The following is a 27,842-nucleotide window of genomic DNA, read 5'->3' on the forward strand; positions in this document are numbered from 1 at the left end:
GTTTACAACGGCTGCGTTGTCAGTTCGGTTGGTTTGCTCTGCGTGTTTCAGCCAAGTGGGTTGATGTCTCGTTTCAGCTGCACCGTGCAACATGTCAGAGTATCCCACATTCGAGTATGGAAAGTCACGTTTCGACCAGGTAGTTTATAATTATTTTTTATACAGTATTGACAACAAACACATTCGTTAAATCATTATATGTCCAAAAACGCTGAAATTCACAAGATTGAATGTGAAATTTGAAAACTTGTGACGTTTTATGATAGCCTACTACTTTTAGTAATCATATGAATAGACTTTCCTAGTATTTCATGTATTCCCCCAGTCTAAATGTTTTGAATTTCACACATAAACCTTCCACAAAAGCTTTCCTAAATGATAGTTGCAGGTGCAAGGTGCAATGCAACTGGAGTAAAGGTGGACACTCACACACTGCCCCAGTACCCCAGTGGTGGAAAAAGTTTTACTTTAAGTAAAAGTATCAATAGGCTAGGCTACTGCAATTTAGAAGTAGGGCTACTCTGTTACAAGTAAACGTACAGGAATTTAAAATGTACTAGTAAAAGTGCAAAAGTTTTGGTATCAAAATGTACAGTACTTGAGTAAATGTACTTAGTTACTTTACCAGTGGTTCTCAAACTTTTTCATGTCAAGAACCCACAAATTGACACTTATTAGCCCGTGGAACCCCATTTGAAAGGCTATGCCAGGGACCCCGATTAGAGAAGATTTGTACGGCTCTAGCAGTGATTCTGAACCATTTTAATTTCAAGGACCCCAGTTTGACATGCATTAGGCTGCAGATCCCCATTAACTGCATTCTATCTCTGAGACACCAATTTATTTAGTCAAATCTATGTTAATTTAAGTCTGAGATTGTACAGGTCCATTTGGTCACCGTACACTTTGTGAGTTAAAAGCGTAATTTGGTTCATAACTATCATTTAGCTGAGGACCCCCTGGAACTCCTTCAAGGACCCCTGGGGGTCTCCGGACCCCACTTTGAGAACAAACGCTTTACAGTACACCACTGTCTGTGCCAGTGTGATATGTGAATGGATTGAGTTATGGTTGAGAGACTGGTACTGTTGTTCCAACGGGGACCTCTATTGGCCACATAAAAAATGTATTTGATAGCCAGTTTCCACACCAAGACATTTTGAACTAGCCATATGTTCAGGAGGTTGCAAGGCACAACAGTTTGGCAGTTGCCAGATTTTCATTCAAATTAAAGTCTGCTGTAATTAAGTCTGAAGTGAATGGACGTTGCCCTGCCCCCCCCCCCTCTCCCCTCCACCCTCCCATATAACTTCCAATATGCTATTAGGAATAAATGATAAAGAGATACATTTCTGGCACAGCCTTTGAATTTTTTAATTGCCGTGGATGTGAACTGATTCGCTCCTATGAAAAGAGACAGACAGAGAGAGAGAGAGAGAGGGAGAGAAAACAGTTTGTAGGTATTAATGAGGAGCCTCCACCTGGCGTGATAAAACAACTGGCGTTCTGTGGTGTCACAATTTACTCTGCGACAGCTGCCCATGTCGTCTGGTAACTGGTGCAGAGAGACACGTGTGAGTTCCTGAATTAAAGGCACAATCCCAAACGTATTTGGCCTGATAATAATCTTTCTCTTCTCTCGCTCTCTCGCTCTCTATTTCAGAACACTTTCTTTGGAAGGTTCAGACATTTCCTGGATGTGATTGACCCCAGCACACTCTTTGTGACAGAGGTAACATAGCTCTTATCACACCAAATATGTAATACTGTACGTACTTAAGTTGGAAATTCAACGTGCCATTTTTAGTTAGTTTGTTAAAATCATGTACATGTAGTCTACTATATTACTACTGGAGGTTCGGGCCGTTATGTGGGCCCTAATTAAATCTCTCAAGACAGATTCCGAGCTAAAGGAAAAAAGACACACAGCCAGTCAGCCACAGACAACAGAGAGGTAAATGGTGCATTTATATAGCGCCTATATCCAAGGCGCTTTACAGAGATTGTGCATTACATTCACACACACATTCATACACCGATGGTGGAGGAATTGGTGACTGCTCTCCATTCCGACATGTCGCCACTCCGACATTGATTTCTTATTTTCGGAGTGGTGACACTTCCATAGAGGTTAAGTTTAGGGTAAGGGTTAGAGATAGGGTTAGTGTCGGCATGGAGACATGTCGGAATGGAGACATGTAACCGGAGGAAACCATGCAAGGCACCAACCTGCTCACCGGGAGCAACTAGGGTTTCAGAGTTCTGCTCAAGGACTCTTCGACACAAACTCTGGGGGAGCCCGGGATCGAACTGGGAACCCTTCGGGAACCCTCCGTGCTCTAAGACGGCAACTCTACCCCTGAGCCAACGCCGCCTTGAGAGGAAAAGAAGAACGCCTGACTACTCTTCGAAATGTTCCTTTTTTTGCTGATGGATTCCCAGATTGCTTGGGGTCCCTCAAAATGGTGGGTTTTCAAGTGTAGATTGGGGGAAAAAACATTTCTAGGCCCAGGAGAAAGGCAGCAGAGGTGGGACTCAATCAGTACATGTAGGGCAGGGGGGGACTTTTTGCCAGCGCATCATCTCTGGGCACGTCTGGCATAATATTTCCCCCTGGCCCAGGTGGCTTTGGCTTTAGGAGGGGAGTGCGGTGCAGTGCAGTCATCAGTGCCCTGGGTAATGAAGCTGTTAGCAGCCTCATTGCTGACAGTAATAGCAGCAGAGCCTCCTGGGATGAGATGAGGTGTGGACGTGTGGGGCAGCTGTGAGGGGTGGAGTGTGTGTGTGTGTGTGAGAGAGAGAGGGAGAGAGAGAGACTCCCTCTGCCCCTAACTCTTGCACCCCGCTGGGCCAGACATAGCCTCAACTTGCCCCTAATGATGAGGAGTGGAGCAGAGTTGGCCCTTGTTTTTGCACACACAGGCAAATGTCCACGTGAACTCTCTCTCTCTCACTCACACACACACACACACACACACACACACACACACACACACACACACACACACACACACATGCACACGTTTAATGTTGCAGCACATGCACACAAGGTGTGCAAGAACACACACACGCACACACTAAGCTAATTAGACCAAATTGGACCATATGACCCTGTATTGTGCTCAGCATTAGTCAATGATCACACCATAGATCGATGCTCATTACCTTTTAGGAAATTCATTTGTCAACTGAGAATCAGCATGATGGTCACACTGAAATGCAATTATCACACGCTGAACCGTGGGTAGAAATAACCTCTTCCTGCTGTTGAAGCCAGGCCTTAGCCACTGTCAACCTGGTGTCCCTGTTTCAGGGCAGGCTTGAAATTATAGGGAACTTTTTATGTTTCATTAACTTTATTGAAAATAGTAGTACCTACGGTCTAAGTTCACGCATCACATCACGATGAGTTGTGACCGGATAGGACTGAAGTGGTTCAAAGTTATTTGGAATGGGTTGCTGCTATTGCCTTTATTTGACAGTTTTTGTACAGATTATTCATCTATAATTGTATATTTAGATTCTTCTTTGTATTATTATTACGAGTATAGAAATATAGAATATTTGCTAAATATTTCATTTTTTTAAAATCTTTGACAGCAACAATAACTGTTCATTGATTCAAATGCAATAACATAATGTGTTTTATTTAGACAAATAACAGTCAGTATCACTCTATGCTGCACACACAAAAAATAAATGATTTTAGCCATGACCATGGAACCCAAACGTCTCTGTTTATTTTGCTGATGCAGAAACGCCTCCAGGAGTGCGGGGAGCTCCTCGAGCATTTCAAACACGGAACTCTGCCTCCAGGGGTGACAGATGCTCAGGTAAAGCCCGGCACTCATTCAACGACAACACAACACGCTTCTCGTCTGACTGGTCTCAGGCCTGTGAACGCGATCAGGCCATTGGTTAAATGTGTCGTCCCTGAGTAAATGAAAAGCGTTTCCCCCTTTGACGAGCCTTTGAAGAGCGTCTTAAGTAGTCAGACGTTCCTCTTTTCCACCCCTCTGTTGTCTGTGGCCGTGTGTTGTTTTTGAAAAAGGACACTGCGGTGTGTTCAGGATGTGTTGACTGGTCACAGACAAAGGGGTGGGGGCTGTCAGGGGAAACCAGGTGTGCTGTAAGGGTCAAAGGGCAGGGGAGTTCCATGAGACTCTTTAAGCAAGTGTTGCTATGGAAATCTAGCTGAACTCACTGCCACATGTCTCCACGCCAGTAGACCAGTGGTTCTCAAACATTTTCTCGTCCAGGACCCCCCGAATTGACCTTGGCCACAGACCCCCATCTGGAAAGTTTTCAAATAGTTCAAATATATGGCTTAAAGTGTTTGAACTGTTCTTCATTTTGTTGGGGACCCCCTGGATATATCCCCTCAAGGACCCCTGGGGGTACCTAAACCCCACTTTGAGAACCAGTGCTCGTCTAGACAATAAGGCAGCACTCAACAAAAGCTTAAATTACTGAATTAATTAATACGTGTGGAAATGAATTGACGGAATTTCTGCTAACGTAAGAGGTTGTCGATAGACTTGGGGTAGATTAGTTTACTTTTGCAAAACGCAAACACAAATGTGAATGTGCTTGAGAGTTAACAGTTTTCCTCTCGGGGAATATTCAATTGAACTATACTGAAACATGGCCCAAAGCCACGATGAAGCACTTGGCAATATACGCTCATGCCTTTTTGTGTTAAAGATCCTTGTGTAATGTTTTGTTTGTGCGATTGGGTTACTGCTTTGAAATGATGTGGCTCATCTTGTGATGGGCTGAAGTGGGTTCTAATTTAGTCTATTTGTTGTTTATTTTTCAGCTTTGGCAAGCTCAGAAGATAAAACAGGTAAAACATGCTTCTTTCATTTCACTTTTTCATTCTCTCTCTACCTCACACACACACACATGCCCACGCGCACATGCACACACGCACACAAACAAAAACAAATCTTGAGATCATTATCGGTGTTACCCGTGTTTGTCTTGGTGAGGTGTCACTGAATTGGCCAGGAAACTGACACCCGTGCTTTGTACTTGAGCTAAACATGTGTCTGTTTAGTCAGCACGTATATCACTTAGTGATGTCGCAATGACTTAACTGGGAAATTCTCAATTGCGGTATCTCAGTCTGTCCCCCTTCACCTGTCAATCTGTAACTCCGAGATTTTCTGGCTCTACTGTGAATGAATATATCGTCGTTGTCGAGTGGAAACCTCGTATCTCCAAGTTTCAAATTTGTATGTTCTTTCGCAAAGTAAAGCCCTGCTTCATCAGACAAGGCTGTCGCACAAAAGTAGTGAAAACAGCAGATCTACAAGCACACAACGCCTCGCGGTGCGAGGCGTTGTGTGCTTGTAGATCGGCTGTTTTCACTAGTAGTTTAAATCATTTTTAAAATGATAAATGCAAAACGAATGGTTTTGGACATACAAGGTTTTCATCAGACAACGACGATATGTTATATATATCTGCTGTCGGGCCAAAACCTCCTAACTCCAAAATGTTCATTTTCGGGAAAATGAGCGGAGTTAGGAGGTTTTGTCCCAAGCACTTTTTAGTACTTTCCATTGGTTCAATATTATTCTAACCAACACTCAGATGTAAAGGGTGTTCAATAGCCCTGATTTATGCCAAAAAATCTAAAACCTCAATAATGGAGTTAAGAGGTTTTGGCCAGCAAGTGACGATATTCTAGTTTTAATCTCAAAACGTTACATTTGTGTTTACTTGCATTGAGTCGATTGCCATAAGCGTTCTGCCACTGGACTCTGCCCGGGTATGGTCACAGAGAAGTATACTAGTCATATATTACTATGCTATAAGTATACTAGTATTGAAATAGAATTTGAAATATTTTCCTGGGAAAATTATTTCAAATGAGTTTAGTCTACTGTTCTGTATTCAAGACTTTAAATCTAATGACATGACATAAATGTAGGCTATAATAAATCAATTATTTTTAATAATTTCATCATGCATGGTCTTTATTGAAAGTAATGCTGCATATAGTAATAGAATGTATAATATTGTATGTAGTATTTATCAAATGTATTCTCAATATTTGAACGTTTCAGATAATGTCGGGCAGACTCCAAAATGTTTATTCTTCAGGAAATTAAAAAGTTGAGTTGAGGAGATTTTGTCCGAAGCGCTTTTTAGTACTTTTCATTGGTTCAATATTTTTTTAACCAACACACGACGTAAAGGGTGTTCAGTAGCACTGATTTATCGAGAGAGAAAAAATCTTAAAACCTGAAGAATTGAGTTGTCTGGTTTCTGCCGGACAGCAACGATATAATATAGATATCCAATCATTTCCTTTACATTCTCTTCTCCTCTACTCTACTCTACTCTATTCTATTCTATTCTATTCTATTCATTGCACACTTGATCACAGGCCATCATTCACCCTGACACTGGGGACAAGATCATCATGCCTTTCCGCATGTCAGGTATATTCAGTCACCTTCCTTTGAAGACCTCTGGCGTGGTGGTGGTTCTGTGTCTGTGTGCATGCATGCATTTGTGTTTTAAACCCCAAATCCCTGAGACTTGAAATTACGAACCCCTAATGAGTAAATATATGTGATTAATAATCATTATCAGTCACAAAACATCCAATCTGAGTTCCCAGAGGTTCTTTTTCTCGCCACTAGGGGGGCGAGAAGAACCTCTGGGCCAAAACTATGATATTCCTGGGCAGGAAGTTGTCACAGGCTCAGAATCTGAGCTGGGACAATACAGGAAGTAGAGCCCTGTGCAAACCTTCAAAACATTCAGAACAGAAACCAACCAAAAACACTACAACAATATGCAGCCCATGTTTCAAGGTGAATCCTACCAGACTACAAAACATCCAACAGAATATTTAAGAGTGTCATTTTAGCGATAAGAATATAATATCATATTTATCTATTTTATTATAACATTATTGTGTGGTCCTTCTTAAAAGTAGAAGCGCTGTACATTCAGGGTGCTTGTTATGAGGTCCACCACAGTGGTGTGTCATCCACCCCTGGGGACTGTCAGGGCACCACAGGGACTCTTCAGGGTGTCTCAGACCTGGGAAAGGTCACTCGCGGCTGGGTGCTGATTAGAGCTGCTCCCCCACAGTGACCAAGAGGTACTGCTGGACCTCGGGTGAAACCAACGTGTTTTTGATTGAGTTCTTCTCAACACCTTCTCAGGAGGAAAGACAACCTTGGTATCGGGCAGAGGGAGGGGAGGGGGAGATTTGGACAGGAGAGCAAGAGAAGGAGAGTAATAAGAAATGGAAAAAGAGCGAAAGAATGTAAGAGAATAGAGGGATGGGAAGAGTTGGAATGAGAAAAAGACAAGAGATTTCGAGGGGAAGATTCTAGAGCCAAATAGAGAAATTATGGGGAAAACAGATGAGAAATTGAGAGATAAGAAGGGGATTAAATGTTAAGGAGAGAGAAAAATGACATAATGAAGACAATATAATTACCAATACTGTAGAGACAAGCAGCATTGTATATAGTGAGTAGAGAAGGGAGAAAAAGAACTTGAGAGAAGTCATGGATGAGGAAGATGAGTTGGGGAAATGATGAAGGTTGTATGACTGAAATGGAAACACCGGTTTCACCAAAACTGTATCCATGATGTCAATGTGGTCAAATCCCTTGAAAGTGTGACTTCAACACTGTTCACACCACTCCCTCTCCTTTACAGGTTTCATCCCATTTGGTACACCAGTGGTAAGAAAACTTGAACGTTATCATGTAGAATAGATGGGTGGATATCTAGGAGGCATTTTTTGCCAAATCACAACCTTTTACTCAAAGATTAGTTGATAATGAGGAACAGTGTCCACAGATAAATACTGTTAGGTCAAATGTTCCTCCATCTTCCCCTGTGTGATACTGTATTATCAGAAATCTTTACTATGTTAATGAATTCATGCTACTTCATGGTTACTAAGGGCTTATCTTTGTGTTTAGGTTGTTGGTCTCCTTCTTCCCAACCAAACACTGATGACCACTATCTTCTGGCAGGTAGAGACTCAGTTCTGTGTTGTCGATGTCCAAAAACATCCAATGGATCAAATGCTGTTATATATATATATAATACCTTTCATTGGTTAAATATTTATAAATTCTAATTGTAGGCAAAAGTCTTCAAAAGCTTTTACAGTTGTGAGCTTGTAGACAGGGCTATTCTTGAGTGACAGAGTCATAGTAACAAAGTATAAAATCGGTCCTTTGTTTAGGAAAGCACATAATGATATTTGGAGATAAAAGGGTTCTGCCCGACAGGGACAGTATGCTATGATTAGCAAATTAAAACAATATTTCACTGTGGGAAAGGTGTGTTTGTACTGAATGATATGTAGTATTTTCTTTTGTCCACATACAGTATGGAACATGTAGGCTTCTGAGTAAAAGCACAAAAGTATTGGCATCAAAATGTAGTTAGTTACAAAAGTAAAAGTGCTCATTTCAAGTTTTCAAATGTATATTTAAACTAGACCAGGTCACCTGGTTCTGCCAGACCCGCAATGAAAACTTGTAGATCGGCTGTTTTGACTAGTATGGCACTGAACTAACACATGAACACACAGGATTGTATAGGCTGAGCAGCTGGAAATGTTTGTGAGCTTGTAGATGGGCTGAGGAATTTATAGTGTCAGCAGCTCGTCAGCCAACTCAACTCAGCTGGTCCTGTACAGGTGACGGCACTCAAGGCAATCAGCCGAGCAAGGGAAGGGAGGGGCAGATGAGCAGTCAGAGGCAAACACAGGCACACTGAGGAAAAGAGGGACCGACCGACCGACCGACAGACCGACAGACCGACAAAGCCTTTTGTAGGCCGACCCCCTGGGTCTGGCAAAAATAGCAGATCTACAAGCTCACATTGTGAGCTTTTGGGCACTTTCAAATGGCCAAAATGTATGTAGGGCTGAAGTTGTTAATGTAGGTTTTGTAATAATAACCAAATCTACAAAGTAAATATTAACTAAAGTTTTTAAATAAATGTACAATATTTAGATCCAAGATGTAGTGAACGGCTTGACCTTGTTCTGAGCACGGGCTGGTTCTTAACACACCGTTGCTAAAAATATATCAACCGTGAGCTTAACTAACAACCCTGTTGTTGCATCTGTTGTTTCACCTTCTTTTTCCAGTGGTTAAACCAGAGTCACAATGCGTGTGTCAACTACTGCAACCGGAATGCATCCAAGGTACGGTATAGTGTCCACTGCAAAGACTGGTCCCACTGAGAAAAATAACTATAGTAGCCTATGCTAGTAAGACGCCTCAGGGCGACATGCGCGCCAATTCTGGGCCATCTGGCCAGTGATGTATATCAGACCAGTTACCCATATATGGAGACCCCTGCATGATAGTCAACAATGTGATGTCAGAACATGCCCAAATATGGGCATTCCCAGAAATGCGCTTAATATTGATGACATCGGGACAGGGATCTCCATATATGGGCATAAAAGGGACATCGAGCCAGAACGTGATGTCAGAGCGGTAAACCTGTTCTGTTAAGAGTGGTTCCCCTGACATCACAGTGACATCAGAGCATGATGTCAGAGCGACAAACCCACAGAACCACAGACAAACCCATAGAACCACAGTGTGAGGTGTGACAGACAGAGCTACACACAGACAGGCTGTGACCGTTTTCATAGTATACTTGCGACCTATGGTTGCAATCACTGACTCATATCACTGACAGTATTTTCATATGCTGACAGGACACCCAAATGTATATGTATTTAGCCACAGACCCCCATTTGAAAAGATTTTTGGGACAGGAACCCGCACATAAGAGAAGATTTGTTAACGTTTATCAACGTTGTTTGAAAATGGCAGCTCTACAAGCCCTTACAACACGTTGCAAATGCAATGCAATGTTTTGTGACCCTGTAGATCAGGTTATTTTCGTAAAGTGTTTAAACTTTTCCTAATATTGCTGGGGAACCTCTGGAACTCCCTGAAGGACCTTGAGAACCACCAGTCTGGCCTATATAACCACTTACTCCACGTTATTGTAATAGTAGTAATGTTAGATAAGATGACAGTCAACACGTGCACTGATGTTTTTAAAAGGGGTCCTCCGCACATAAGTCCGATATCCCATTATTCTGACCTCCCAATAGTCCGACAAACGTTAGGTTAATATTGTAACATAATATAAAGGTGCAGTAAACTCCCAGAATAAAAGAAACAGCGCAGTAAACTCCCAGGTCTTATGCAATGTAAAGGGTGCAGACCTGAAAGCATGCAGTACATATACAGTAGTCAGCATTCACAAATGTAGCCTTTTCAATTATTCACACTGACGAAGGCCTTAGTCTGAAATGCATTCATGTTTTACTGTGATGCAAATAAATAATCAAAAAGGTTTGTGAGTGTGCACTAATGTTTCTATTTCATATTGTTGTATCCTCGTGTCCGTTTCTTTTCTACTAAAGCCAGCGCCTGCTTCCAAATTCTTCCAAGGATACCTGGGTGCAGTGACCAGCGCAGTCTCCATTGCTGTGAGTTTTTGCCATTAAATAGTGTAAATGTCTACCTATGTTGAATCTCAGGACCCCAAGCTTACAAAAATATACAATACTAGGACCTTGACCTTGGGGGGGGTGTACGTTATATGGGGATTGAATGTAGTCTCAGAAGTAATTTTGGAGAACCCAGACGTATCAGTGATGTCAGTCATCTCCAAATTTGGGCATTGTTTCAGCATGAGGATGTGACCATGGCGGCGATGCACACGCAGTACAGGTGGCGCTATCATTGATGTCAGAAATTTGGGAACTGTTTCAACCGTCTATGCTCATATATGGTGTTCCGTGTCCAGGCCAGTATGTGACATCACACATCAGTACTATGACGCCAGAGTACTACAGACAGACTAGAAGTCACTAGATCAGGGGTGGGCAACTTTGATGATGGAGAGGGCCACTATATTTTCACACTCACTCCAGAAGGCCACAATGCAGGCAAAAATAGCCGATCTACAAGCTCAAAAAGCTTGTAGATCTGATATGTTTTTGCTATTTTTGAATTGGAAGCCTGAATTATTTTTACTATTATCCTGAAAAGTAAAACTCTTATGTTCTTCTGTTAACTTTATGAACTTAAATACAAATACATTGGACATAAAAAAGACTAGTACTAGTCATTAACAGCACTTTTCCACTGCATGGTACCGGGCTGGCTCAACTCAACATGACTACTCGCATATTTAGGTTTTCCATCGGGCAAACATTTTAAATAGTACCTAGTACCTGGTACTTCTATCGTTGGTATCTCCTCCATTAATGTTCAGAGCCAGATGAGATGATACCATAAGGTGACGTCAAGTGTCGTCGACACTAGCATCCATATTTCATGGAAGCTCCTGAATACTGTTAACAAACTATTAAACTATCCATTGTAAATGTTAAATGAATCAACATTGAGCAAACGCAAGGCCTCTTTTTGGCCTGAAGTGTGACCAGAAACTTTTGTTGTTGGACTTTAAAGGTGAAATAAACATCTTAAACAGACAAGATGGCATTGTTCTTCTGGAACTACGCAGAGGTTTGGACATCGCAATGACAAACACCGAACTTGACGGTGTACTATCTGCTATGGAAAACTGGTAAAAAAAAAAAAGGAGAGAGTCGAGGAGAGTCAAGTTCTACCATGGAGTTGAAAAGCGCCCTTGTGTCATATGCATGTTCACAGACACTCACTCAGACATATATACAATACCAGGTACACAAACTCTTTGCACTCTCTCTCTCTCACTCTCTCTATTTCTCTCTCTATCTCTCTCTCTCTCATTCTCTCTCACACGCATGCACACACACCTACCTGACACACCTCTCGGTATAGACGCGGGGACTCAAACTGAGCCAATTAGTTTTCCTGCTGAGTGTCCTATCAGCCCGCTTGCCCTCAGGCCCTGACAACAGCAGCAGGCATGGGGAACCGCCAAGGTTTCCGGAGTCGAGGGGGGGGGGGCAGTGGGGTTGGGCGACAGGTCAGGAGGGGGGAGGGCGGGACGTCTCCAATTAAAGCAATGCCGTGGTGACGACCCCCCGCCTGGACCGGGAGAGCTAGAGGGCAAAAGGGTGATGTGGTGTGATGGTGGAGGTGCTGCATTATATGAGAAGAGGCTTTGTTATCCGGAGGAAGTTACGGGATGCTAAAATCTGAGGGACATATTGAGACGATTTAGATGACATATTGACTTGGCATAATCCCAGAACTAGGTGACACATTGACTTGGCTTAGTCCCAGAACTAGGTGACACATTGACTTGGTATAGCCCCAGAACTAGGTGACATATTGACTTGGTATAGTCCCAGAACTAGGTGACATATTGACTTGGTATAGCCCCAGAACTAGGTGACATATTGACTTGGTATTGTCCCAGAACTAGGTGACATATTGACTTGATATAGCCCCAGAACTAGGTGACATATTGACTTGGTATTGTCCCAGAACTAGGTGACACATTGACTTGGTATAGTCCCAGAACTAGGTGACACACTGACTTGGTATAGTCCCAGAACTAGGTGACACACTGACTTGGTATAGTCCCAGAACTAGGTGACGGTTGGTAGTTTTGCCATGTTTCAAGTTTCAGTCCTCAAGCGTTACCTTTTCCAGTGTTTTTCCAAGATGGTCTGAAACATCATTTAGTCATGCGAAAAAGTTGAGCATTTTTGTGTTATCTGTACATACAGCCGAGTCTGTGTTCAGTTCATCCCATCTAACATATAATTTTCCGAATGTCTGTCTGTCTGTCTGAGTGTCTGTCTGAAACCGCGTTTCTCCTCAGTGGCTGGAGCAATTGATCTGAAATCGCATCACCATCAGCATATGAACACACCTGACATAACTGTGAAGCCCGTTTGTCACTTTCACAAATCGTATGCTGTATAATTGCATTTTTATGGTGTATCTATATCTATTTAGCCTACAGTACCTTTTGTGACCACACATGTTAAGGGAGGGGCGCTGTTGTTCAGGCCATGCACAATCACACACAAACCCACACACACACACACACACACACACGGGGGGGGGGGGGGGGGAGTGTGTGTGTGTGCAGGCGGGCAGGCGGGCGGGCGGGGGGGGGGGTGGTTCTGGCCCTGTTACAGATGTTGTCCAAAATCATGCAGATCGGTACACAGTATCTCTGTAGCCGTTAAATGGAACGGGTATTTCTTACATTGATGCTCCTACATATTAGCATGCAAGCACCAGTTAAAGTTACTTTCCATCCCTCATATACTGTGTGCACAGTGCACATCCCATAATCCACACACTGCACATCATTTCGGAGCTCATATCTTTGAACGGGTAAGGGCTAGTAAAATTAATTTTGCAAGTTATTGTGTGTGTGTGTGTGTGTTACAACTTTTGCAGGTAGGGCTGAACGTGTTGGTCCAGAAAGCTAACCGCTTCAGTCCAGCCACCAGACTGCTGGTCCAGAGGTTTATTCCCTTTCCAGCAGTCGGTACGTGATGTTGAAGAAACACCTGAACACTTTAATACATGTCAATTAGGCCTGGGCCTATGGATTTTCTGTGTTGGTTTGCAAATGATTTGGATCAGGATTTTGGTGGGGCTTAACTGAATCTTTAGACTTGCAGTGTTATTCTAAAGGGAACCCCACAGCTATCCGTCATGTGTTAAAATATACATTTAGCCCAGTTATACGGTACAGCCATTAAAGTCTTGTTTACATTCTCTATGCGGATGTACTGTAGTGTAGTTAGTAATCAGATCTTTGAATTGATTTGTTACGTTTCTGGAATTGGGTTAAAATTCTAATTCTGGCTTCTTGTAGATCTGCTATTTTCAAACATCTTGTACTTTTACTTTTGATGCCAACACTTTCATACTTTCACTCAAGTACATTTTCAATTCTGGACTTTTTTATTTTTACTAAAATATGTACTTTTCCCACCACTGATCGCCTCACACTGCTGCCCTGTATTCGGTTTCCCGCACCAGGATCACGTGGCAAAAATAAACAGATCTACTAGCTTTTGTAGATCTGCTATTGGCACTGGTGCGCGTCCACCGTCCAAGTATAAATCAGCCCAGCAGAGAGGGTCTGTTATGTCAGACATGCATAGCTACAAGACCCCCACTTTTTCTAATGTCACCCCACCAATCTCTCCACGCGCGCGCACACACACACACACACACACACACACACACACACACACACACACACACACACACACACACACACACACACACACATTCAAGCTCAGCACCCCAAACACACAGTCACACCCTAGGGTATAGGACTGTGTGTCCCGGAGTGCCCCGGGGGCTGCTAGCTTGTAATTAAATTGTTTTGCCTGCCCCCCCCCCCCCCCCCCCTCACCCCCGCAACCCAAAGCACCCCCCCCTTTCCCCTCCCGGCCCTCCCTTACCCTGGCGGCATCTCTAATTAAATCAACAGGTTTCTGCAGAGCCGCTCTTTGCCTGGTAATTGGCTGCTCGTTAGTACCGTGCTACCGCAAACAAATTGGATAATTACTCCTAAAGTGGCCTCTATGTCAGGGCCTCATTTACCTGATTTCTGTTTGTTCATTGTTGTTTGTGGTCGTGCGCGTTGTTTTTATTTTTTCCGGTTACGTGTCTCGCATCAAAAGTAATTAAAATGGCTAATTGAACAGAGCAAGCAAAAAAGTGCCGTTTAAAAATGTCAACCCCCCCTGTTTTATGTGACTGCTTACTTAAGGGGGTTGATTTATTTGTAATAACCTAATCAAGCAGCTGTCTGTCATTCATTTAGATTGTGATGAAGACTTTAACTGGGGCAGGGAGGCTATACCTCCAGAAATACACAGGGATAATTATTTTTTAATTTTCTCATTTACGCGCGATATTTGCGTTGTAATGCCGCGAGAAGACCATTTTAAAACGCTCTGTCGGCATTTCCATTAGTGTACTTTCATTTATTAGATGACAATTAGAATGCACATTAATGTAATTATTGGCAATAATTATAAACGTGCACCCACATATTGCCATTTAGCTTTGCAGACAGACACAGTAATCAATGTATTTTTATTAATCATGTCGGGTTGACTTAGATGCCATTGCCTTTATTTGTTTTAATTGCAATCTTTTTTTCCTCCTTATTTGATCCATTTGCTTTTAGTTTGCATTTCTCCCTGCCAGAATCCCCTCATATCTGTCCCTTTATTAATTGGTCTGGGATGAAGAAAAAAAATCCCTTATAGGTAAAAAGAGCTATTTGCTCAGTCAATTGAATTCCACTCGCGCTGCGGGCCGACAGGCCTGCAGGCCCTGCGCAAAGATAAGTCTGAAACGCTGTTGTCTTAAATTAAAAAGGCCCGTGGCACAGACGCTAAACTCTCTAAAATGAGTTTTTTTTCTTATTCCTATTAGAGTCAAGGAGACAGGTCTATCTATATTAACATATACATTTGTGTTCATTTTGTGAATACATCACAGGGCGACAACACCTCTGCTTTAACCTTGACTAGATTGCCTGTTTGTGGGGGCTGTGGCTCGCAGTCAGTCTTGCGTGCACAGAGTGGTGTTAAACTGTTTAAATTACTGGTCGTGCAGCTGTTTTGTGGAAGGTGCTTTTACAGGTCGGCGTCTTATGCCAATGTTCACCATAAAATAAACCCAACTGTATTTTCACAATGGAAGTGGTAATTGTGGTAACGTAATACTGCTACTATATGATAAAATAATAGTTGTAATGTTGGGGTGGCTGTGGCTCGGGAGGTAGAGCAGGCGGTCCAGTGATCAGTTAGTCGGCTGTTGGGTGGGTTCGAATCCTGCCTCCTGTCCACATTTCTTGGGCAAGACCTTGAACCCCACATTGCCCCCAATGAGTCGGTCGGTGGTAGCTTGCCACCATTCACTTCCCAATGTATGAATGAATGAACCATTGTAAAGGGCTTTGAGCACTTGGGAAAGCTCTATAAAAATGCAATTCATTATTATTATTCATTATAACATCTTAGCTGACTCTGTTCTCCGAATGCAAAGGTGGGCAAACTGATTTCAGGTGATTTTAGGCTCTGCTGCATCTCTGCACATTAACATGTTGTACTCCAAATCTCCAAGACTTTACTATAAAGTGAAACTATACTAATGTGATAATATTCACATAAAAAGGCTGCACAGAAATGTAATGATAAAATGGCTACCTATCTTATCCCACCGGGGGAACTTCAGTTTTTAACTTCACCCAGCTGAGTGCTTCCCACAGAGGAGCGCAGAGGGGGAGCAGTCTTGCTCAGGGACATGTGGTCGTTTGACAAAATATTCTGTAGAACATCTAATGGTGAAGATGTCTGTGTATCTGGAACCACTCTTGCTCCTACCTGACCTGGATGAAATCCTGCCAGAGCCCTCTCTGCATCTTGTCACCCACTCTCACTGCAGTTATTATCCACTTTCAACCACTTGGTGTCCCAGAAAGACTTTCCCCAAATGTAGAATTTTCCAAAACAGCCAAATTAACAGATCAGATCGGCTACGTTAAATAAAAATACACCTTGTAAATGAAGTGGTTCTTTTCTAAATCATTTTCTCTCTGCTCTACACAGCCACTGCCAATGTCTGCAACGTGGTCCTTATGAGACACTCTGAGCTGTCAGAAGGCATCAGCGTGCTCGACGACAACGGGAATGTGGTGGGAACCTCTAAAGTGGCTGCCAGACATGTAAGGCCGCTTTACCCGTTTAGGACGGGAACCCCTTTAGTTTTTGTTTCTTTTATGGGAACGCCTTTTTTGTTGCTATGTACAGCAGGTATATATCAAAATCATTCTTTTGTCATTTTTGAATAAATATATGAAGTTTTTCAGAATACCGCCATGGTCTGCGAAACAGATATGTCGAATGCTCATCCCAAAACATGATTTACGAGACTGTTGACTGCTGCTGGGGAAACTGGACGACAGGGGCATTTGAGCCTAATAGACCCCATGGACAGTCATTTGGGATCAATATAAGTAGGAAAATGAGCCTAGATGTTATTTAGTGCAGACTACAGAGTTGTCCTTTAATTTACAAGAAGTCTACACAATTACAGAATGTAGAAAGAAGCATTGTTATTTTTGATTGACCTGTTATCAGTCCTATGGTATCACATCTACCTGTATACAGCATGGAATTGTGGACAAAATCTTATCTAATGATGAAAAGAATATTCTAAGTTTTGGGTTTAAATCTCATCAAATGGTGGTCCGTGGGCGTGGCTCAAATGCAGAATAAATAACCGACCTTGATATGAAGAGGGTTGACAACCGCTGATATATACTGTCCTTAGTTAACTTATCATGTGGTTTTTTTTTACGTATCTTTGCACTAAATGTAATCCATTCATTTTAACGGTGTAGGATGCAGCATACCTGGTGACAGTGACAGCCTACAATAAACGTGTGTTTTTCATCATGTTTTTATGACAGGCACTCTCAGAGACAGCCCTGACCAGAGTGGTCCTGCCCATGCCAATCCTGGTACTTCCTCCCATGGTCATGGCAGCACTGGAGAAGTAAGTCAACTTTATATTACATTACATTATCATTACCAGACCCCGAAAAGTTCAAGATTCTGCCATTTGAAAAATACATAAGGTAAACTATAAAGAAAACCGAAAAGATTAAACTAAATCAATGAAATGAAATTAATCTTTTAAGAAACCTTAAATGAATAAGTAAAATGCAAGGACATTTCTACTGTTGTTTGGAAACGTGTGCATAAAACCATAAAACTCTTAATGTTTTTTTCATTGGTGCAATTACTGCAATATTTATAAAATTCACAGTCACTAACTACTATGAGTTAACTTCTTCCAGAAATAGCAGGGGTAAAAGCTTGCAAATCGGCATAATTTGCGACTTTTAATGCAACACACTTGTCGGCTGCTAGAGGCACTCAGGGGCGAAAAAACATAAAAAGTAAAGAAAATTGAGAAGGTTTCTGTTCAACAGCAACAATATTAAATTACAGTACTCATATTACCCTACTGCCTAATTATAACGGTTGATATTTACCAAGTGCAGGTGTAAAGGAGGATACCAGAATGTAACCTTCCGCAGCTGTCATGGAGATCATTTAACGAGAAATCTGTGATGAAGTTAAAAACAAAACCTTTGACAAAGTGTTGCTTGATAAAACTGGAATATTTTCAACTGGGTAAAAAAATGGTTATGCATTGAAATTTTAAATTGGCTTTTAATATCCCCGATGCTGCTGCTGTCGACTGCTTCTTTTGCGTTCTTCTCTGTGTTTTCTTATGGGTGGTCACAATATTGAATAACCCAAATGATATACAGGGCTATAAATGTAACTCATATTGTTTTAATCTTGGGCAAGTTACGCACTTATACTCGTCATGTGACAGATAAGGGACATAGTTTGGGTCGGTTCTGGGAATCAATAGCAGATCTAAAAGCTCGCAGCGCGGCACTCGGTGCCGCGCTGTGAGCTTGTATATCTGCTATTTTTCAATAGTTAAAGCATAAAATAATGATACACAATAATGTGTACCCGTTCTGAATGGGTAAAATAGCTGATGGGTTGAGCGACATGGTCATATACTGAAGTATGTATTTTGCTCAAGGCTCCATCTTTCTTTGAATGAGTCTACAAGCTCCCCAAGTTCCCCCAGAAATTGGTTCCGTCAAGATCCTACTTCCATTCTTCAAATTCACACGTACCCTTGTAGGAGCTTTGTCTGTCAGGGGCAAACTAAGTGTTGGTTTCGTGCTCATGGGCAATTGGGCAAGATGTTAGTGGGCAGTGTTACTTATTTGCTTACTTCTACCATTCATAGGAAATCCAGGGATCTAAATGTCTCCTACAGCTAAAACTGCTGGCTGTTTCAGCATGTCACATCCATCCCAGACATTGTCATTATTTCATATCGAGCCCACCGACCACCTGAACGTTTTAGACTGGATTAGAGTCTGCCTTCGTCTGATGTGACTCTAATGACCCATTGACAATGCGCTGTGTTTACGCGGAAACGTCCCGTGATCGACGGCCCTAACTGTACCTGCGGTGGTGCCGAGGAATGTGGCCATCGTTTAGAGAGCCTCTGACAGCAGCTGTCGCGACGGCAGCACTGACTGGCCAGGTGTGTTTAGGATTCCTAGCACTTGAATGATTGAGCCGGGAGGGGGGACGGGGACGGGGACGAGAGAGAGTGGAAAAGGGAAAGCCTGGAGTGAGTTTTGCTGTGTGTGTGTGTGCGCACGCATGCGTTCGTATATGGGTGTTTGTGTGTAACTGTGGCTGCAGGTGAGTTGTGTATTGCTCAGCCATCCTCCATGTCAGCTTGCCTTCACTGGCTTTCAATGGAGCGAGAACAAGGGGACAGAGTGAGGTACCTGGACGGCCCCCCAGTGATGGATGACATCGTTGAGAGCTGGGTTGGGGCAATGACTGCAAACCCCCCTCTCTGTGTGTCTCTCTCTTTCTCTCTTTCTCTCTCTCTCTCTCTCTCTCTCTCTCTCTCTCGTGCATCTAGTGTAGCTGTGAGATCTGGCACTCTTCATATACTGTAGCCTAGTGGGTATGCGCATGCATAAAGTGAATGGCAAATCTAGTGGCGAAGTGAGTATAACGTTGTTCATTGCAATCAGATAGGACTTTTCTGTTTGGAGGTATGGGCTGTCAAGGCCAGAAAGTAGTTTACTCGGTAGGCATTCCCGCATAACTTCTGGGTATGATGATGATGTCACACGCATACCCTCTATTCTCAACTAGAAGCAACTTGTATTTTCATTTCCTCTTAACTTTTGCGTTTCAAACTGGCATCCCTATCTTGGCTCACAACATGACATGTTGTAAGTACTGTAGGTAGCCATGGCAGTCAACAGTTCCCAAGCCATGTACAGTATAGGTGTGGCAGCCAATGTACAAGTACACCCCCTGTACTGGACATGACATAAGTATCTCATAGGGACTTAACCCGATCCAACCCTCACTGCTGAGTGCAGAGCAGGGAGGTAATGGCTACCATTTTTATAGTTTTGGAGCGGTGCTAGCCGCTCCAATACGTGGCCTTGTGTGTATGTCCATGCAAAATGGATAGGCAATCAAATACTTAATATGTAACCACATGTCCCTTTTCTGATTGGACGGTATAATGATGAGATGTCATTTGGGCCTATTATGATCATCATCAGCACCGCACACTTCACACTGGTGTGATTTTTATACTTTGGTATGACTGCTGGGGGCTGAACCCCCAAACCTCCCAATCTCAGGTCGTACACTAACCAGATGGCTGCTGAATGTGAGCTTGTAGTAGGTTATATTCGGGCTTTCTTTGGGCAATATTGCCTTTTCAACCTCTTGTGGAGGCTTTTGTGTGTGTGTGTGTGTGTGTGTGTGTGTGTGTGTGTGTGTGTGTGTGTGTGCGTGTGCGCGTGCACCACAGCCACCCCTCAGTAACCCACCCCGTACCTCTCAACAATACCTTGCAACTTTTTCCCATTGACATTTCTGTCTGTATTCCCCCTACGTAAATGTGTGTCTGTGTGTGTATGCTTGTATGTCTGCATGTGTGTGTGTGTGTGTGTGTGTGTGTGTGTGTGTGTGTGTGTGTGTGTGTGTGTGTGTGTGTGTGTGTGTGTGTGTGTGTGTGTGTGTGTGTGTGTGTGTGTGTGTGTGTGTGTGTGTGTGTGTGTGTGTGTGTGTGTGTGTGTGTGTGTATGCTTGTATGTCTGCATTTGTGTGAGATTGTGTGTGTGTACGTGCATGCGCGTGCGGGAGTAGGCTAATTAAACCATGGCAGCCATATGTGTTAATGAGCTCCCTCATTAGGCAGTAGCTCTCCTCGTTAAGGAGGAGAGGCGTTGCTTGTAGAAGGAGGAGAGAGAGGGAGAGAGAGAGAGCAGAGAGGGCCTATCTGGAACGCCCGCTGAGCCCGCTGTCCCACACTCTGAACAGGGGATTAATGTACCAAGGACCAGGAAGAAGGCAAAAAGTGAGAGAGGGGGGAGAGGGCGAGAGTGGGATGTAGATGAGAGCATAATCACAGACCAAAACCATGTGCCTCCAAAAGGGATGTTTTTTCTGAGGAAAGAGAAAGTTAATGAATGTTTTCCAACTGGTGGCCATGTTTTGGGGATGTATGAACCGTTTTTAAGAGTCCCAAGGGGTTTGAAATTATTTAAATAAAAAGAGAAACATTCCAAAACTTGTTTAACTTGTTAAACAAGCATATTTTCATATATTGCATATTTTACTTGCAAATATCAGACTCTTAAAAAAGGTCACATGAGTTGGCTATAAGTATGATCATAAATCAATTCTGATGCTGTGGAATCGGCGCAATCTCCTCAGTGCACATTATTTCTGAACTTTTGAATGACACTTGGTACGACTGGTGTCACACAGAAACATTATGAACATTAATATGTTTTGTAAGGTAGCATGTGTGATGTGTCAAATATGATGGTATTCTACCACAAACTTAATTTTTGATACATCCTGACATAATCTTTCTGAAAAACCTACAAAAACTAAAAATAATCACTACCCCAAAAGGGGGTTCCTGTCCTAAATGGATTAACACAGTTGCTACAGTATATATTTTTCAATGTTTTAAAACATTCTCCCATGGACCACGACCACCTGTAACTTTGCCGAATGTGAGACTACTGTATAGTTACTGTTGTGTCAATATGTCTGCTCACCACTGTCACCAGTGCTCACAGAGACAAATCTGTTGTTCTTGATTCTGTGTCCTTCTCCATTTGTGTCCCTCTAGGCTCCCTCTGCTTCAGAGGCATCGGAGGCTGGTCCTGCCCATTCACAGCCTGGTGTGTCTGGCTGCCTTCGGTCTGGCTCTTCCGCTGGCCATCAGCCTCTTCCCACAGATGTCCCAGGTGTTCACCCCAAAAATTACTTATTTTCTATCAATTAGAATCCTCAAATTCAAGGAGATTTTTTAGTGTTTTGTCGCATTCCTAAGCCAATAATTTGATGACCGGCTGATGGAGACTCAAAGAGTCTCCTACTGACCGATGAGAAATTGTCAGTGCTCCTGGTGTGTTCGAAAAATATAAACAGCTTGTCCTACGTTTCCTTCCTGCTTCCATAGAAAATTGAAAAGGCAGCATTCAAACTAACATGAGTATGTTGAAGCCCACAGTGATGTGATGTGGCCATGCAGCCACTTGCTTCGCTCATGCCTAACAACAGAAATCCTGGTTCATCCTTGAGTGTCTTTAATTACTTGCGGCAGCAGAGCGAGCAAGTACTGCGTTCGGTGGCGCATCTGTCGCGTATCTGTCTGTTTACAGACAGAGTGCAACAAGTGCGACCTGATAAAAATAACAAGGCGCACTCTGTTCAAGTAGGCCATACATGGCCACGAGTGTATGTTGGTACCTCGACAGAGTGTTGTCAGTTTGGCATTGCATCCCCTTGGCTGGGCTGGCTGAGCACCGTGGGAAGAATCACCTCACTCGCTCCACCTACGTGTATCCTCACCATAGTTCTAAGCTTGGGTTATGGAACCTGGTGGCTGCTGGCGCAAAGGACTGTCCAAGTTGCCATTGGACAGGGATCCCACACTGTTATTAGGCTCTTACTGTACTGTATGTCTTGTGTGTTCTAATGGTGATACACTGTTGAGAGTTTGCGAGGAAGATGACATAGGGGAGGCATAGAGAAAAGGATTTTATCCTGGGCTGTGCGTGGGTCAAGAGATGAGGGACTTAACTTTGACTATCTTTTCTCTGAACGGCTTATCCTAGTATGGTAGTTTGTGTCAGGGGTGATGGCAATGATGATGATAGAAAGATATCCTGCTTAATGTGTTACTGAAGTGAAAATATGCGTGATATATATGTGTATAATGTGACCTTTACCATTATCCATCATGTAACACAAGATAAATTATACACAGCCTTCATTGCTTTGCTTATGTCTGCTTCCTCCATTGGTTTCAGTGACTGATGTTGATGACTGAAGTCTCCTGACCCTTTTAACGTTAACTAGTGGAGCTTTACTGAGACACTCTACCTTAATGAGCCGTGACTCTCTCTGGCTTACCCCTCTGCATTATGACCTGCCCATGCATTGCACCACCCAGATCCTACTGCCAGGCAGCCACCCGGGGATCATCATTTATTGCGACCAAAGGTTGCAGTTTACTATGAGAAACGTCACAGCTTGTCCGTGTCCGTCTGTCTGGACGCACGTGTAGACTTGTACACATTTTGACGGTCATTGGGTTTGCCGCTCTGACATCATGCTCTGATGTCACTGTGATGTCAGGGGAACCACTCTTAACAGAATAGGTTTGCCGCTCTGACATCACGCCCTGGCTTCACTGCGATGTCACACTAACAGAATCCCTATTATGCCCATATATGGAGTTCCCTGATGTCATCGATATTAATGATGCCCTGTAAGAGAAATCCCTGTGTCAGGGGGAGCAAATCCCTTTTAAGCCCATATATGGAGATATGGAGATCCCTGTGATGCCAGGGGAACAAATCCCTTTTATGCCCATATATGGAGATCCCTGATGTCCACACCCCTGATGTCCACATCACTGTGGCGCGACCTCGCCCTAAAGGGCGAGGTCGTTTGTCACTGAGGCGCCTTACTAGTTCTTCTTTGTACGACTGTGTCGCTCGACAAACGATAACATTCAACTCACCAACGTTTGTTTTTGATGAGCGACAACAGTCGTGCCATGAAGCATAAATTAGGCTTCGGCCGTTGAAGCAGCCGACACTATAGCGGGCGGAATCTAACTTTAGCATCAATACATGCCGTTCAACTCAACAGGAGGGGCTGTGACATGGTGATTTCACTGCTTCCTCCATGTGTCTCTCGCTTTTCTCTCTGTCTCACTCTCTCCCTCTCTCCCTCCCCTCTCGCGTTGTCTCTGCCAACTGACTTGCTGACACGAGCCTGCCAGCCCTGGCTTTAAAATGTTTAGGATTTAATTACCGATGGAAATAACTCAGACAGCCATATGGCAAAAAACTTCAGACATATGTGCCGCCAACAGTCCTGTGAAAGGCAGGCTCGTCGTTCTGTAGCTGGTTCCTTGTTTTTTTTTTTTCTCCCGATAGTCCTTTTTGCACTTTTTTTTCCTTTTTTTTTTTTTGCGAGGATACCAGACGATAAAAAAATAACCCCCCCCCCCCCCCCGCTCTTCTGCTCCCTCCGCTCTACCCCACCTACTCTCAATTTGTCCCACTTCCATGTTTCACACCTACCCAAGATGTCTTGATTAGAATTCTGCCTCGGAGTCACAGCCATCTGTCTCTGGTTCAAAATATTAGGAGTTGCGAGGCTCAAAATTGGACTTTAATCTGCCAAATTGGCTGCCGTGTCCATATTAGCAGCGAAGGCAGAATACTAAAGGCCTTTAATGAAACATTTAGTCTATAAATGAAACGGTTGCGTATGTTTAAGCAGCATTGTATGGAGATTACATATGTCTGTCACACCGTATATGTAAACATGCGGTGTCTGACGGCACATGCCAAACATCCTCTTATGCGCTATTGACTTATTTTTTTCTGTCCCCCACAGATCAATGTGAGTCAACTGGAGCCAGAGATTGCCATGGCAACTGATTGTAAGCTTGTGACATACAATAAGGGACTGTGAAGGATCCAACATGTAGGCCGTGTCTGCAACACAATGCATGTGTATGATGGAAGTTGGCATAGACCCATGCTAAATACAGAGCATCACTTAATCAGGTAAATGAATTGAAATAAATGGGTCCTTTAAGGCAGTGGTCCTCAACCTTTTCAGGACGTGACCCCTAAAATAATCATATTTGAACTGGGGACCCCCCACCCTGACAAGCACTACTTGGAATTGGAGGAGTTGTGGCATTAGATTTAGTTTAACACGATTCTATTGTGAAAATAGCAGATCTACATGCTCACAACGCCTCGAGGCGTTGTGAGCATGTAGATCGGCTATTTCCAGAATTTCTGCCTCTAATATTTGACAATTTGGCCAAAGTTTAATTTGTCATTTTAGAGGTATTAAAAATATCTTAAAAGTCCTAAAATTGACACTTGCAGATCATTCAACATTATACACTTCAACATTATGTTGTTGTTTTTTTACTGTTGAGAGAAAAAACAATGTTGCACATTAAGTTAAGCATCTGGGGACCCCCCAAAATAATTTGGGGACCCCCCTGGGGGTCCCGACACACAGGTTGAGAACCACTGATTTAAGGTAATAAACGCAGATAATGTTATATACAATAACATGTGCAGTAACTGTATGTTTAGACTGAAATTGATGCCATAAAGATTACGAATCTGGCATATTATGCTCTTGCTAAAAATGGAACACACAATTAGTAATTATTATAATAGCCTAGACACCATTTTACCTTTGAAGGTTATATAATGATAATATGTACAATTACCTATAATGTGCTGCTAATTCATGTTAATAATATATCATTATTATTACATGGTCAGAGTGTTTAAGATATGTTTACACTTGTTAATGTGCTAAATTGTCCTCATGGTTATAAAAATGTTTCACTATTACAAATTAGCATTTGTAAGTAGTTGGGACTGAAAAGACATTAGAATCATTTAGAATCTCGATAAATGTAGGAAACTGCTCACTAACAGTAGGTGTTGTTTTATAACCAGTGAGCGGACCACAAATAAACCTCTGAAGCAGAGGAAATCAAGACAAACTATAGATTATGTTTCAAGTTTTAGAACTCCACTGGCACATTCAGCTTCTGCCAGATAAACTGACTCAATCAAGAACTTCAAATCCCAGGGTACACCTTGATGTGATGCACTGTGGAAACTGTAGGTCAATCAGGGTTTAGTTTCATTTTAGTTTGGTGAAAACTAAGGAAGCCCATTCGTTTCCACACAATTGTGACTTTAGTTTCGGAGGTAAATTTTGTTGTTGCAACTTCCCACCTCACCAAAGTCTTCAGTTGCAATTCTGAGAAAAATAGACTGGGTCTGGATCTAGGACTTCATGTGGCCAGCCTGTGATGTCAGTCATCTATACATTCTAAAATGTGGGCACAGTCTTAGCCTTATCCGATCCCCATTGAAAATTAAAGTTAATTATTTGAGAAAATATCAAAGCGTGCAAAGAAAATGCGTCGATGTACTTCACTCTAATAGGTCCAGTGGTTTGCGAGATTATCCCCAGCTACTGTGTTTGTGTCCCCACTCCCCAAACACACAAACATACAGACCCTCCTGTAGATGGCTCAAGCCTCCTATGGAGCCATGCTGTAAAACAATTCAGCCTTTTTGTATTATTATTATTGTATTCTGTTGTTAAAATTAGCTTCCATAGAAAACTCCCGAAGGTCTATGAAAGGCATTGGTATTTTCAAACTGGTATAACTACAGATGTCCAGACACGCCGTTGATTTGGTGTTATTATATCCTTGGAATCACATTGCTGTGCTTAGCCATGGGTTTTGTGGCCACCGTCTTCTCCCTATAGCACTGACCTCATTGTTTTAACAATCTTTGTATAATGTAATCATGCCTGATTCATGTCAACTTTCTCGCATGAGGTGCTATCTTTTGCCGTAATCTGTGTGATTAGTTTGTTTGCTCGGTTGTCAAGGGGACGCGGCACGCTAGGTTGCGGTTCAGGCCGACCTGACAAGACACCACATGATGGTGGATCATCTGGAAGACGCTACACAGTAAACTCCTGGGTTTTAGATGGATAAAAATCACACTAAGGACTATGCTGTGTTTTGTAGGTGTGAGTAGTGGCACACTGTGCTAGAAGTGCTAGCGCTGAGACATCCTACATTAAAGCTGCTTATAAAATGTGGTTCATGCCAGTCATTATTGACAAGTGTTTTGTTTGTATTGTGAGCATTTGACAATAGCATTTTCTGTTATGACAATTGAAGAATAAGTTTGCCCTATTTTCTAATTGTTGAGTTTCATACCGAACAATGTTTAAAAAGAACTGGACATCTCGAAAATGTTTATCGTTTCCTCCTTTTTGTCAGAGTAGGCGTCTGAAATCTCATTTTAAACGAAACTTAAAAGTATAACACCTAAAGTCTTGCTTTGCGCATGTCATTTTCTTCTGCGCTAAAGTGCCCCGGATCTGCTCAAAGAACGCTTGGGACGGTGTAAAAGGCCAGCCAAGCGTGCGTCCGTGTAATTGTACTAGTTAGAATCCCTGTCGTTCGATGGGATCTAACGTGGTTTTCAACACCTACGCTCTCGCTGCTGTGCATGGAGTGCTGATGCCACGGCTCCTCCATCCCCCGCTACCTCACAACACAACACAACACGTCCTCCCTGAGTCTCCCCTTGTGTTCCTCCTCAGGAGAGAAGTGTTGTTTGTTCATTTTGCATTCCTGATCCCTCGTAGTCCACCCACTGGCACCCAAGGGCGTCACGGGGGGGACTGAGTTACTAGGGCCCAAGGTGGAGGGGCCTTTATTATTTTATACTTTAGCTATTGAAAAATAGCAGATATGCAAGCTCTGCAAGCTTGTAGATCTGCTATTTTTGAAAAGTCGTGAAAACATTTGTAACTCAAATTTTGCTTCTGGGGGGGTCCGTGGAACTAAATATTTTGAGATCCGTGGCCAAATACATATCATTTCGGGGGTCCTTCACATGAAAAGGTTTGAGCACCACTGACATAGAAACATCGTTTTTTTCCAAAAAAACCTTAGAAGGATTTAGGAGAATCGGGTAAAAAATAAGACTCGCACACATTTTCACGATTTAAAAAAAATAGCAGATCTACAAGCTTGCAGCGCGGCACTCGGTGCCGCGCTGTGAGCTTGTATATCTGCTATTTTTCAATAGATAAAAGCACAAAATGTGAGTGG

At 42.8% G+C, this 27,842-nt stretch overlaps 1 protein-coding gene across 1 annotated transcript; it reads left to right on the plus strand.

The window, feature by feature from the left end:
• Positions 1-27,542, plus strand: sfxn5a (sideroflexin 5a). The gene is made up of 14 exons (XM_080750429.1): positions 1-139; positions 1,664-1,732; positions 3,756-3,833; positions 4,820-4,846; positions 6,398-6,452; positions 7,693-7,718; positions 7,962-8,015; positions 9,146-9,202; positions 10,448-10,513; positions 13,398-13,488; positions 16,583-16,698; positions 17,446-17,531; positions 21,762-21,879; positions 24,551-27,542. The coding sequence occupies exons 1-14, from the start codon at positions 92-94 to the stop codon at positions 24,626-24,628; spliced, it is 969 nt and encodes a 322-aa protein (XP_080606555.1). The 5' UTR covers positions 1-91; the 3' UTR covers positions 24,629-27,542.
• The last annotated feature ends 300 nt before the right edge of the window (positions 27,543-27,842 follow it).

This window comes from Nannobrachium achirus (genome assembly GCF_963921795.1).
Source record: "Nannobrachium achirus genome assembly, chromosome: 20".
Lineage (NCBI taxonomy): Eukaryota > Metazoa > Chordata > Actinopteri > Myctophiformes > Myctophidae > Nannobrachium > Nannobrachium achirus.